Below are 15142 nucleotides of genomic sequence, written 5' to 3' on the forward strand. Positions count from 1 at the left end.
TTATAAAAAAATACAAAATAATTTATTTCAAAGTAATAAATAAGTAAAACTACTTAAAAATAGATACAATTATTCACTTAAGTAGGTAAAAAAATCTTATCAAAGAAAAGATACATTAAAAAGATTTCTTCAGAATGGTGGACGTTAAGATAAGAGAAACTACAAATGACTATCAAACACCAGTGGATTTAATCATATATGCATTAAGCAATGTCTCCTTTGACTAGTCCGATTTCTCAGATAATAAGAACAGATAAATATTATGCATAGAATTTTGTATTATGATCCTTTTTTAATCTTGTTAAATAAGGCTAATATAATAAAATAGATAATGCTGATAAATAATCAGTACTATAGTATCGATTTAAAAATATAGCGAAAAATCTTAGTACTTTTAGTTTTAAAAGTTGTCAAAGAATTGGACCCCTTAATTTATAGTCCACTTTTGGTTTTATATTTTTTTGCATCTATTGAAATTTTATTAGAATTTATTAATATTTTTGTATAGGCAGTTAAAAGTCATAAAGTTGCTATAGGTTTCATAGAATATTTGTATTCACACTGAATACAAAACAAAAAAATGTATTATTCGCGGCTGTTGATCATATTTAAATAATTATTCAATGGAGCATCTTGTCGTATATTAAAAATTATTTATATCACCGAGTTTGATCTTGGATGTCCATTTTTCAAGCGTGACTTTGAGCACCATTAGAGTTATTTGTTCAAAAAATTAATATAAATATTACGGCACATTACACTTCACATGTAAAAATAACAATTCAAACTTAAATCAATATTTAAAAATTTAACACTAACAGATAGTAATTTCAACATACAAACAAAATTAATCTCGACTTGAAAAAACCAATTAAATTTTGTAAATATTTTAATACAAAAAAATATATACCTATTGTCATGATAACAACGACGGATGAGTGAAAAATACGATATTGACTTTCTTATATATTCATTCTTTGAATGGTTTTATAAATGCTTTATATTCCGGGTTAAAAAAAATAAATTTATATATAATTAACCCAAGTATCAAAGATATACTTTTGTACTTTTCGAGTTGTGAGATAAAATTTCAAGGAAAGAAAATCACAGGCGTCGTTGTTCTACGATCATGACGATATATTAATAACATTATATTATTTTGTCAGCCTTATATTTTCAAACTCTTAACTGTGGATTTTTAACACGACAAGTCATGATTACAATGCAAATCAGAAGCATTAAAATAAATAGGGATAATTAAATAATGCTCAAGATTCAGAGTCAGAAGGCTAGTAATAAATAAATGGTCCAAAACAACGATAAATTACATACATCCTTGATTGTGTAAGATAAAACTATTTTTCGGAAAAGCAGTAATGTAAAAACAACATTAGCAATAAAAAAAAATATAAACTTGTCAAGTAATAAGGTTGAGAAAGTAACAAAATGAAATAAATAATAACTTTAAAATTCCCAGGATTCCAGCCATTTTAGTTTATGTAATGTAGAATTGCCTTCATTTCCCAATGGGCCATCCATTCCATATGCCAACGGAGCAAACAGATAGAAGCTGTATACAGATGTAGTGAAAACAACACCTATAACTACTTGTTGTAAAGTGCTGCCCATCTCAGGACTGAGGTAGTTTTGTAGACTCGTTACCAGATAGTCTATTAAAACACCTGTTAAAATAAAAAATATAAGTTATAATAACATATCAAAGGAATATTATAATGAAGCAAATTGTTAGCCAAAAAATTATTGCTCCTTGATAATTTATCATTTAGAGAATATCAATCGATGAAGATAACCTTATAATAAAAACTAAACTATGCTTTGAATTCAGTTTAAGTTGTGATTTTGGTATAAAATCTAACCAGAGAAGGTTAGATGTGCGATACCGGAAAACATATTAATACAAATATAGTTATGAAATACTTTTATCATAGCATAATATATGGTTTAATTATTGAATTATCAGGACTATTGGTGTCCAATACGCACAGAGCACAACCATTCTGATGAATTGAAAAAAAGTAAAAAACTAGTTTTTTCCATAGAATAATATTTAACTATAAATAAAATGAATACTTATTATTATAATTGGTCATGTTTTCTCAGTAAGTTACCTTAGGTTGCCATCTGTTGATTATTAAGAAAACTATTCATCGTTCGTACATAGTACATACTAAGATAAGATGAAAGAAAAGTATTTTTGGTTGGTGAATGGTGATTCCCGGTTATTTTCATGACATTGTTGACATTTCTCATTTTCTATTTAATGAGGTATGTCAGGGATCACCTTTTGATCGTCTTTACACTTCTGAACTGATTTACAATCCCAACATTTTGGAGCGCATAAAATTATATGTACCAATCAACTATTTAAGAGCTAGACAACACAGACCATGTATTCTTCCAAAATTCAGGACAAATTTACCGTTGATGCTGCCTGTGGGGAAAATGATTGGTCTGTTGAACAGCCTTCCGAGAGGTGGATCTTTTCCATGCTGGGATTACTAGTTTTAGACTCTTCCTCTCTATGTATCATAATGTGTATTAGTGACTTATTCATCATTGTTTACTATTGTTTTTATTACATTTTTACATTTGCATTTTTTTTTTTGCACCACAACAGGCCAGGAGGCCTAATTACAGTGGTGAATTACATCACAGAGCACCCAGGCTTGAGAAAAATCACATTTTAATTTTTGTGTTCTCACCGGGAATCGAACCCGGAACCTTCCGTGCGTGAGTCAAGCGTCTTGACCACAACACCACGGAGGCCGCCTTTATGAACCTTCTGAATCAGATTGTGATCCTGTGGCTAGTGTCGCGGACTCATGGATCAGAAGTCCGAGGTTCGCACTCAGCTCTACCGCAACTTGGACTAATACTTCTAATTTGCCTAATTTAAACATTTTATTTTTAACGTGTAGGATTTATATTCAATTCTTAATTATACCTCGATAAAGGAACACATGTAGCTCCAAAAGCGGCCGGTAATTAAACATATAACAAGTGGTTAAAAACAAAGTGCTTTTATATTAATTATGATTATTTAATATTTATTACGATAATAAAGATAGTGTTTCAAATATAAAAATGTATAATTGCTTTAAATTTTTAGTTTGAGTTAACACTTTTAATTTTAATCACATAAAATACATCTTCCAAATCAGATAACATGATTACAACTAACAATATATGAATGAAGTACAAATATGTGTGTATTATGGTTTACCTGTTAACATGGAGCTGAAAACCAGAGCTGGAAAATAGTGATGAAAATATAAAACTCTTCCCATAGTCCAAAAAGGGATGTAATGAAGACACCAACCGACGGCTAACCACAATGCTGTATTCAGCAGTCTAGCATGAACACCTTGAAATCAATTACACTAGGGATGAGATACACAATTTCGTTCATTAAATGGGGATCACTATTAATTCAAACAGGGATTTTACAATTTTAACCTTTCAATTTATGTACATATTTTTGAGTACATGAATACATCACCGGGTAAAACCTGTGTTGATTAATTTGCAAAATTTATTTTATAAATCTTTAATTTTTATTTTTAATAACTAGTATTTGAGATAAATTGATACATTAAAGATTATAGAAAAATGAATAAAACCAAACACAGAAAAAAATATATAGGTACATTCTTATACAAAAATTATTAGAGAAAGGAAATGTTAGCATTGTTAATTTAATTAATATTAATGTATCTCATAGTCCTTAAACAATATTATGAATTATTTTTAATTAAATACTAAGAAGACTATAAATATTTTTTTTATTTAACTCTTTCATATTTATTGTGGTTCTTCTGTTTACGAAAATTTAAAGTTACAAGTACTTACTTTCAGGAACATAGTTGGTAATGTATCCTCTCTGTTTCATGACGGAGTTAATGCAGAATATTAAAACAAAAAGTAGAAGAAATGCTAAATTAAGCCACCATATAATCGGGTTCCCCAGTAAATATATCCGGTGTTTGTCTCCGGAAAAGAATTGTCCCTAAAACACGTGGAAACATAAGTGGACAGTATGATTAGACTAATTCTAATTAATAATATTCAACTTAATAAATTGAAGAGATTATTAACGTATTTGAACACAGATTATTTAAAATAAAAAAAAAATATCATATCAGCATCAAATAGTGCATAAGGCACTGCATAAGAACACCGATTGCAATGTATCAGTTATCATTAGTGAATAGCGAACGTTACACAGTGCGTAAATTGGCCACTTAAACCAGTCAATGATAAGTCTCAAGCCTATACTCCCATATTACCTTCTCAAAAATGTTCTCATAACTGTTGTAATATGTTAATTATATACATTAGGCGAAGCCAACCACTACACTACAAGGTGGGCTTATCTCAACTGATCACTTACCTTATAGTTTAAAGGCCATTGCCATGGTCGAGATGTGATTTCTCCTTCTTTGGGCTTAAGGCCTGAGTTCCCTTGCAACATCACAGCATGCGACTCCAGAAAACGCTCAAAGAATGACGGAGCATACACATCAAAACTCACTTTAGGCACTGAAAACAATATTTAAAAATTGTTATCTATATTTTAAATGATCAAAATGGGAATAAACTGGACAGTGAATGTGAATTCAGGATTAACACTATGGATTGCTAATAAATATTACTCTCCAAATCATAATTTATTTATAGTGTCCATTCTCCGACGCAGTACGTCTCAATTTTGTAAAAATTAGTCAATAAAACTAAGTGATTGTTACGGCCGCTAGATAACGGTACCACTCACTTTAAAATGACATCTCTAGTCACCGTCAAAACGGTTATCATGGCCTCTAGGAAAGAGCACTCCTCTCTTCGGAAACCATAGTTTAATACCACACTAAATACAACTACATAATTACAAACAAACTCCAATTTATTTTACATCTAACTTATTTTTGAAACATATTTTTCGTACTGTGTTATGCACATAATTGTTTAAACAAAATGTGTTAAATGCAATGCTAATTTTACGCAAAACATAAATCAATGATACGAATACTGACATTTATCAAATTGATTATCCTCGAAATTCCACAGCGCATACTTGTCCCGTACGTTTGGGTTACACGACACTTCCTGTTGTTCATACGCCCAGCGTGGCAGCTGTTTACCAGAGGAAGTCAAGGCACAAGCCTGGAGGTAGTGAACAAGCTGGAGACGGCTTGTTACAGTGAGAACAGGATCGCCATCCAGACCGCCTTTAATGAGAATTCTCCAAACGTCGTTCGCATCACCGATACCTTTCTATAAATAAATTTAAAAAATAGTCCACGATTTAGCTTGCCAAGTCATAAATAACATTTTGAATAAAAATGGTCAGGGAAGATTTTTAGTAATGACTTCTTGTCTTGAATGAAAATCCCTATAGTTTAAGAAGCAAAATAATTATAGAAAAAAATGACATAAATTACTCAGCATTTTATAAAATAACAAGTTAAATGAAATGTAATATAGGGTACATGAGGGCATTGGAAGCAAAGATAGCAACCTCCAAAAAAAAAATTTTTTTGGTTATGATGTCATTCTATAATTTATCAACTTTATTTTTATAAGAATCATGAGTTGAGTTGAGTTGCAAATGTAGTTTAAAATCATACTTCTGATGGTTTGAAAATAGTGTTTGGAAGCATAGCAATATCCATCAGCCATTTTATTCGACCAATGACAGGCTTGAGATTTAAATTTTCAAAATGGCCGTGCCATACGAATATTAAGAAAGTTTTTTGAATTCGTGTTTCTATTAAAGCCAATTTATTAGTATCTTAAAGTTTAAGTTCAGTGAAAATAACATTTCTAGCATGAAGACTCTCTCTGACATTAGTGTAGCAGTTTTTGTTATTTTTCCCAAAAACACCAAAACGGGAGTTTGCTATCTTTGCTTCCAATGCCCTCACATATCTTTATTTTATATTTTTCAGGGGAAGTTGTACTCCTTATTTGAATGTACTCACCACCTTTTGTCTCCTCAACCTTTAACTAATAAATACTTAATCCCAGTTATTCATATTTAAATGCAAACTTCGAAAATGTCGGCCTCGTGGTGTATTGGTCATGCCATTTGCCTACCATGCGAGAGGTCTCGTGTTCGATTCCTGACATAATTGACATGAAATATTTATTTAAAAAGGTGTTCTTGCGATAGATTACTTCATTAAAAGTTTATTTTAGTTCTTAAGATGTGATATGAACTAACTTAATAAAGCATAAATAAACAGTCTCTGGACTGGACCTGAAACGTAAGACTGATCATCTTACCTTGATGTAACAAAAACGATCAAGATACAATGCGATTGGTGTACCAATGCAGTGCCCTATGCACCATCAGGTGCGGAAAGGGAATGATGATGATGATGAAATGCAAACCTGCTAAATACAAAAATGAACAATTTTGCAAACTAGATTATCTGAAATATTTACAATTAATTTAAAGGAGTTACATTGTGTTCTAATTTTCTTAATGATAAAACGTCCAACACCGCGGTCTTCTAGAAGGCCCTTCCGGAAGGATAGCATGGGGCAACGGATCCTGCTTGTGGGACTCATCTTATGGTACGATTTGTAGAGTGAGGGTTTTCCTTGTGTTATTGGCAGTATCTACGCCCCATGTTTGTTTTCATCTACATGTTTTTGACATTTTGTTAACCAAAAAGTGTAGCTTTTGCCTGTACGCAGACGCCACGTCTTATACCCACAGCCATTTCGGGTTGACCGATCATAGAAATATGATTGAAAAAACTTGCTAAGGGAGAAAGAGACACTACATATAAAAAAATGTGCATCCTACTGGCAGGCCACAAAGTCCTGCTGATACGACTCTAAAAGTTCTGTCATTGAACTTGTGAAAAATGCTGTAAACAATTTAGCAGTCTTGAAGTGATAATTAGTCAATAAAATAAAGCAATAAGTAAAACTAAACCAAAAAGTTTCATTGATACTTTGTATCAAAATTAATATAAAAGAAGAAAGTAAAAATAACTTTATTTTAAAATAAATATTAACCGCCCTACCCGTATAAATGTATGTGATACGTCGGCGATATTATCACCCGAACGCAACAAGCCGTATCCTGTACGCCCAGGTACAAAAAAGTATACCCACAACCACAAAAAAGTTTGTGATACGTCAAAGTCCTACTCGCCCTACGCATACAAATATGTTATACGGCAAGTTTAGTATTTCGACTCATTTCAAGGTCAGTCAAAGTTAACAGATGTGTTCCCGTTTTGTTTGTATGAGGAAGGAATCGGTAAAAAAATCATACTTCACAAGCATCTTCATATTTAGCAGTTCACCTGGAAAGTGTTATGGAAAAATGGCCCAAGGAAAGGTGTCCCTGTTCATTTTGAACACCAATAATTGCTAGCTACCTCATTTGTATTACATCCAATACAAAATATATTTGAAAAAATATTCAATAGAATGTTATTACAAAAAATTATCCGGTGACATCTTATGTTGAGAACCTCAGACTTGGACAGGATATAAAAAAAGTCATAAACGAGTATATTGTTTAAAAATGTTGTCTGGTACATTGTAAATAAGTATTGTTATTGAGAAATCTTTTGAAAAAAAAACACGATTTTACCTAATTTTTTAATAATAACCCAAAGGAAAAAACCCGACGATTATAGTTAACCTGTATGCTTAAATTTTTAATATTGGTACTTACTTCTCCATAACCTGTAACTTGTAAGTGTTTCTTGGTGATGGGAGCATGTTCTCGGTGGGAATGAAGATTCCTACCAGTGCTCACATGTTCTAGGCGAATCAAGTCTCCGTGTGTGAGTAACGCCACTTCCTCCACCCTTTCTTTATTGTATGGTTTCACTATCCACTTGTTATTTTCATCTTTGTGGGTGTAAGTTGTAATCTGCGTAAAATATTGAATACATTTAAAGATTTATTTATTCATTGATCACCAGGGTAGTGTCTTACTATTTTATCTTATTTGAATATTGCAATAAGTACATGAGCTGAATTTATGTATTTAATCTGAATGGATACTGAAATATAAATAAAGAAGGGGAAACATAAAAACTTAAGAGTTAGGAATATAAATATTATGTATAATACGAGCTCTTTTAACAATTACAAAAATACCTGTTGTTGCCTAGCTCCAACATTCTCAGGATAGAGATGGTGATGTGAGTGAAGATACCCACCCCCAGTTTTGTGGTTCTTTAGGGTGACAATTGCACCGTAAGCTACGTGACGCGGTAAGGATGCATTGTGAAGAGAATTACCAATAAGACGAGACTGAAAACCGGAAGAATAAAAGCCATCTCCGTTACCACTAAAAATAAAACAGAGTTTTCGGTAAGATGGTGAAATTCCATAATGCGCTAAATTCTTGTTGAAATAAATATTTAAAAAAACATTTAAGGGTTGGTTAAATAATATAATGTCTAATCACCTTCTGTTAAGAACAGTCAAATGAATCCAAAAGAAAAATATGTAAAGACATATAGGCCAAATTATAAGTGTTATTGTTCTGGATATCAAATGTTTCAGTGTTTCAGTCTAAAAAATAAATAAATATGAAAAACATAAATAAATGGATCTTTAAGAATATAAATATTGGAGGACAATACAACAGGCAGGACAATACTGTCTTGTGACAGTTCTGGGTACCGAGCAGGACAGAACAGCGTGACAATTTAACCATAGTTCAAACACGAAACGCTGCAGAAATGTGATGATGGCGTGCAGTGGTGGGGGTGAGCCATTTTCCTGCGGAGATAGCCTGCCCGTCCATCTCTAGGATAATGTCATGGTCCATTTTCCTGTCATCCAAATTTCTGTTCACACTAGGACAAGACAGTATTGTCCTGTCCTCGTGTGAACTATGTAGAAGCAATTATTTTATAAATTGTAAATATCAAGAATAACTCAATGAACAAAAGCGGTAATGTTTTATCACAGTCCATTTTGCATAGAATGTGCCAAAAATCCAAGGCAATTCATTAAAAAAATAATGGTAAATTACATAAATTTTAATTCAATTAATGCGTATTGAATTTTGGTAAATTGAGTTTAATTAGCAGGTTAAGAAAATATCACTAAACAATTTTCTAAGTTAAAAAAAAACATTTCAATAAATATTGTTTTTCACTTACAACGGGTTTTGAAAGATCGCCTAATATGTCCCATAAGTCAGCAATCGTTTTGAATCCAGAAAATAACACAATAAAGAGACCAACAAACTTTACGGATATCGTACAACCCAACATCAGGCCCAGGAATGATTGCCATAAGAAAAATCTTAAAGAAAATGGAGATTCTCTTCTTTGGGTACATGCTGTTACCTAAAAAGAATAAGTAAAAAATAAAGCTATAAAAACAATAATATAATATCTTATTTTTATGTTCATCATCATTCCCTTTCCGCACCTAATGGTGCATAGGACACTGCATTGGTACACCAATTGCAGCGTATCTTGATCACTTTTGTTACATGAAGGTGAGATGATCAGTTTTATGCTTCAGGTACCATACAGTCCAGGGACTATGAAATATTCTAGTGTAAAAACACCATTTAGAACAAATATTTCATATCAACCATGTCGGGAATCGAACCCGAGACCTCTTGCATGGTAGGCAAACGCGCTGACCATTGCACCTCGAAGCCGACTACATACATACTATTCTAGCAAGAGTCAAAAGAGTTTCGTCAAAATACTTTTAAAATTTATAAAATACACAATTTGATATGATTTACCTTTACTGTCCCCAACATAGAACCACTCATGAAGAATAAGAGAATAGGATCCAAAAGAATATATCTGTTGAGGATAAGAAAGCCGACATCTAAAAAAAGGTGATTGAAAAATAAATTAGGGAACAATGCGAGTCTCCAACACCACATACCTTAAGATATTATAAATTACATATATTTATTATAAAAAATTGCATTCAAAATATTTGATCAATACAATGTTGCATTTTTTAAAACATGTTAGAAAATAGGCATCAAGTTGTGTCAGAGCGGAGTTCAAATGTTGATCTGAAGACTGCAACACTTTACCAAACCGACTAATATTCTTAAAAAGATATCTTTAAAGAGTAAAACCAAGAAGCTTAATTTAGTTATTTGATTTATGCATATTTTACTTCTTTTTTTAAAAATTCATGTTTAGGCATTAAAAAATAGCACAATGTGTAAAGATTCAATGAACAAATACAAGATCAAAAAATATTTATAATAATTGAGGGGGTTATACTATTTTCTACGAAAGCTCAATTCGTCATGATTATAGAACAAAGACACATGTGGTTGTCTTCAACTTTACATGAGTGTTTTTTTTTTTTAACAATTTATGTCACAACTTGATAAATATAGTATGTCATTTGATCCTTAATTTATTTATTTTTTTTAAACCTGAAATATTTCTAGATCAAATATAAAAGAAAGTCAATGTCGCATTTTTTGCACATCTGTCGTTGTTCTACAATCACGACGAATTATGTGTTACTGTTATGGTTTCCTGTATGGTAGTAGTGGTTGAAATGCTTTACTTTTCTTGAAATTTTGATGAATTTTGTTACAGTAATTTATTGTAAAAAAAATTACAACTAAAAAAAATAATGCAAAAGCAAAACATAAGGTAAAATTTTTGATCCTTATTTAAAATAAAATTTTATTGGTAAGGGACAACGTGTAAATTGTTAAAAGAGTGTAAAGAAAGTTTATAAAAATATTTTTTCTGGTGTAAGCTAATAAATTTATTATGTTCTACCAATTTTTCGTACAATAATGTTGGACAATGAAAAACTATTTACATCATGACAAAAAAGAGAAATTAATATGAGTTTTATAAGCTTCCTTTCCTTTGGATAGTTTATCAACAAACAAAAAGGAATTAAAAACAATTGAACTTCTTCATTATCTGCCGACAATATACAGGTGTTCTTTAAACCCTGTCACATCCAAAACCACGATGATCAGTATGACCAAGAAGACATATTGACACATTAAAATATATTTTTAGAACGAATAAAATTTACAAAAATAAAATATTTAAAAAAACAAATGGTTGCTTACTTCTGCAAGGCTGAAGCAAGGAGAAGGGATGGGGGAGTCTGATACACCGTCAACCACATGGCCACGCCCCCCCCCTCGCTTCTCCCCTGCAGAAGTAAGCAACCATTTGTTTTTTTAAATATTTTATTTTTTAAAAAAAATCTGCATTCTAAATTAATATTGTTTTAAATATGCTAATATGTCTTTTTGCCCATACTGATCATTGTGGTTTCGGATGTGACAGGGTTTAAAGAACACCTGTATAAACATAATAAAATTCACCATGCTAAAATTTTTAGTTAACATGAATGCTTACCACATAATATAAATAATGTCCCCAGACCAGCTGCATTCAAAGACTCTGTCATTTCCCAGGCCGTTAGGAAAATAAATGGTACAATTGCTGCGCCAAGCACTGCACAAAACTGAAAATAATCATTTAAATATTTATTAGAATGATTTAAATTATTAATCTAGATGCAATGATTTCACGAGAAAGGAAAATTAAAGTTTTTTTTTAAATCTAAAAAATTATTAAATATATTTTGGCATCAACCGAGGGATTCAATAATAGTAGTGTATTTAAAAACAAAAAGCCCAGGTTTAAAAATAAGATAAAAGAGCTAGAAACCAACTTACAACTCTCATTCCTTCATATTTAGCACCATCAAATTTGTCTCCAGGTTTCTCAAATGGAAACGTACCGTTATATCCAGTTAGTTTGCCCGACAAGGCTATTAACATCTAAAAATAAACATACATACAGTCAAACTTGGCTATAACGATCACGGAAATAGCGAGATCTCAGATATAATGAGGAAACATTAGTTGACATTTTAGTTTGCGGTTTCCTCCATACATTTATTCATTTTTATAACGAGCTTCTTCTCGGACATACCGAACAAAAATATTGTCAACAGTTGAGCAAAAACTCTTCAACTGTTTAAAACCATCATTTTTAAAATGATAACCTAAGTAATAAAACTCAAATGGGGGACTAACTTATTACGGATGCCGCTGGGCGTTGGGATCAGTTTATGTTTATGTAAGTGTCTAAGTAATTGGTGTTTTTGCCGACAGCATTGACAAAGTATCACACATATGGTTGAAATTGTGTGTAAAAAATTCAAGCTTTGTGAACTTAGAAAGCACAGGCTCAGCACCTCATTACAATCTACAACTTCTTTGGTAGTTTATGAATGACATCCTTGTTTCGGGGGTTTTTAAAATGTTTTAAAAAAAATGTTCTATGGTCAATGCATAATTTAAATTACAAGTGGGTAATGTCAGATAAGTTAAAACCTAACCCTTGAATTTTTAAAATGACTACTAACAAGCAGAAGTGTTTAAATTTGCAAAAAAGTGGCAATTATTTGTAAAAAAGAATGTGGTGCGAAACATATTGAAGTGTGTATAAAAAATCTACCTTTTCACATTGTAAAAAAATTTCTATTTTTTCACATTGTGAAAAAATACAAATGTTTATTAATCTGAATTTGAAATTTAGAAACAAATATGTTTGTAAGCATTTATTAAAATTATCAATAGTGACAATAAACAATGGCGATTGGATTTAAAAAACCTTTCTGTGGTATAACGAGTAATGCTTATAACGAGCAAATACAGTCGGTCCTGTCTTCCTTGTAATAACCTAGTTCGACTGTACTTTATATCCTGTCCGTAGAACTCGTCAACCTGTACTCTTCGACATTCCTAATTCAATGACTAATTATTTAAAAAATAGCACTCTACGAAGAATACAGATAACCTATAATGACAGTTTTAGTGACATCGACATATTACATTGTAAATACCATAGTTTTATCAGATCTGTTAAAGACATTTTAAATTTATCTCCTGCTTGACTTTTAACTTTTAATTTGATTTTTAATTTAATCTTTCAATTTTAACTTTTTAATTTTAATTCTTAATTTTAACTTTTAATTTTAACTTTTAATTTTTACTTTTAACTTAATTTTAATTTAAACTTTTAATTTTAATTTTAACTTTTACTTTTGATTTTAATTTTAACTTTTGATTTCAACTCTTAATTTATACTTATTCATATATACATCTACTACCTGCATCTAATAAATTATTGTTGGTTTTGATTTTTTACAAAGAAATTAAAATGTTCATGGAAGCAGAGAGAGAGGGAGGAAAGTAGAGCAGCTATACAATGTATTCTCCTTTTTATTTAATATTTATATTTTTACTTTTTTAGAATTCAATTATTTTCCCCTCTCCTCCTCATAATAAATTAGTGTGAAATCCGTAATTCGTCTTACTTTTTTTAATTGTTCTTTTGTACCTTGTTTTATATAAAGACTGTATGATTTAATTAATAAATAAATAAATAAATATATTAAAAAAAACTGAGCCTATTCATGGACAAAATCTACAGGCCAGTTGGAACAGTATTTTAAATGAAATATTAAAAAAAAAAACATGTATAAAAAACTAATTGAAATAGTGTCTGTAAACTGAAAGTCTCTAAAAAGAAATATGAAGAAGGTATGTTAAGAATATGTGCACTGACATTGACATCATATTTCTACAATTAAGGATGTATTTAAAGTGTTTAAAATTTAAGAATATCCACTTTAATTATTTTGTAATATAATGTATTTCATAATGCAGTACCTTGGAGGCTTGCTTTTATCACTGCCAAGGTTTGGAATAAATAATAATTATTACTATTGTTATGAGTCTTATAAGAGGTATTTTATTAGCATTACTTTTAAAAAAAGAGATTTTAGAATTGATTCCAAAATGGTTGTGTGAATCAACCTTCCCAACAAAATGATTCAATTTCTTAAATAAGTACTTTCTTTATCAATGAGAACAGGGGTGCTATTCTGAACCACTCTCTCGGCACGTGAAAACAGTTTATGTGTGTATTTTGTATGTAAATAAATACACGAGATAATACGGCTGCGAGAGCGTTTGGAATACCAGCCTTGACCTACAGTTTTGATGTAATTGTTACTTACTTTTCCAAGAGGAGGATGGACATCGAAAAAGAAAGTTCGATTAATATACCAGCTGGCCATTTTACCGAAATGTGTTTCATCCCAACTATAATTCATTAAAATTACAAATAATACGAGTTAATTAACAAAATTTATAAACATTTTGGATGAACTTACTTGTGTGATATAAGGGTTTTAATTAAGTAATTGAGCTTATAAAGATAATACCATAAACTATTAAAATTTTAATTATAAATACTAACCAGACATGATCAGGCTCTGTTACTTTATAAAATCTGGTAGCGGCTGTGGCTACTATTATTCCAATAAAAACCGCCCACCACAAACTAAAAAACAAAACAAATTGTACTTTTTCTGACAGATAAAAGTTGAATAAAGATAATTAAATGTCCTGATTTGAGTTCGCGGATATGAAACGAAAATTTTGCATAAAAATAACTAATACTTTTCTCATTGAAGCATCGTCAAAAGTGTTTTAATATACGAAATGAAACAAAAAATAACTAAATAAGTTTAATTGATACATAAAAACTAGTAATGTAAATATTTACGATTTTGCTTCACTTTTCTCGTCTTGAGATTGGGATTGTTGCTTTGATTTCATTTTGGAAGCATAGGCTGATAATTTTATAATAATCTGTACATGTAAAATGTCAAGTTTTAAAACAACTTTAAAGTACACACGTAGCAAATGGAAACATTTCGCAATAATTTTGTATTTGGTACGAATTTCACATTGTTGAAACGTCAAACAGAAGAATAACGGTATTTCCGTTTTAATAGGGATGTCCGTACTTGCCTTTGAGTCCGAAATTAATCGATTTTTACAGAAATCGAAATGAACCTAACTAGGTACCTAGTGTAAAAATATTGCAAAATCTTATTATTTTCATTTTTGTTTCCGAAATCTAGTATCGAAACAATGATGAACAAAATTTTAAAATTCGATCAAGTTTATGATTTAATAAAATTTTCTGAAACCCCTATATCACACATTTTTTCAAATTAAATTATTATGAGGAACAACAAATAGGTAGAAATTTTTGTAAAAAAGGACATAAAATAATTTAATTCATTAGGT

The 15142-nt window shown here is 30.6% G+C and overlaps 1 protein-coding gene across 2 annotated transcripts; it reads right to left on the minus strand.

Moving 5' to 3' along the window:
* Window positions 1–1358: 1358 nt before the first annotated feature.
* tw (Protein O-mannosyl-transferase 2) lies at window positions 1359–14808 on the minus strand. Of its 2 annotated transcripts, XM_088239425.1 has the most exons (15): window positions 14613–14808; window positions 14304–14387; window positions 14062–14146; window positions 11708–11812; window positions 11385–11493; window positions 9767–9855; window positions 9165–9353; window positions 8462–8568; window positions 8149–8341; window positions 7718–7918; window positions 5052–5292; window positions 4412–4560; window positions 3871–4027; window positions 3245–3385; window positions 1359–1682 (listed from the first exon to the last, which is right to left on the minus strand). In XM_088239425.1, the coding sequence occupies exons 1-15, from the start codon at window positions 14663–14665 to the stop codon at window positions 1465–1467; spliced, it is 2121 nt and encodes a 706-aa protein (XP_088095551.1). In that variant the 5' UTR covers window positions 14666–14808; the 3' UTR covers window positions 1359–1464. The 2 variants fall into 2 exon arrangements, with proteins under 2 accessions (XP_088095551.1, XP_088095552.1); XM_088239426.1 differs by lacking the exon at window positions 14062–14146 and having other exon boundaries at window positions 14613–14639.
* Between the last annotated feature and the right edge of the window lie 334 nt (window positions 14809–15142).

The sequence above is a fragment of the Micrasema longulum genome, unplaced genomic scaffold (assembly GCF_059751315.1).
Source record: "Micrasema longulum isolate JH-2025_06_02 unplaced genomic scaffold, ASM5975131v1 h1tg002166l, whole genome shotgun sequence".
NCBI classification, from domain to species: Eukaryota; Metazoa; Arthropoda; class Insecta; order Trichoptera; family Brachycentridae; genus Micrasema; species Micrasema longulum.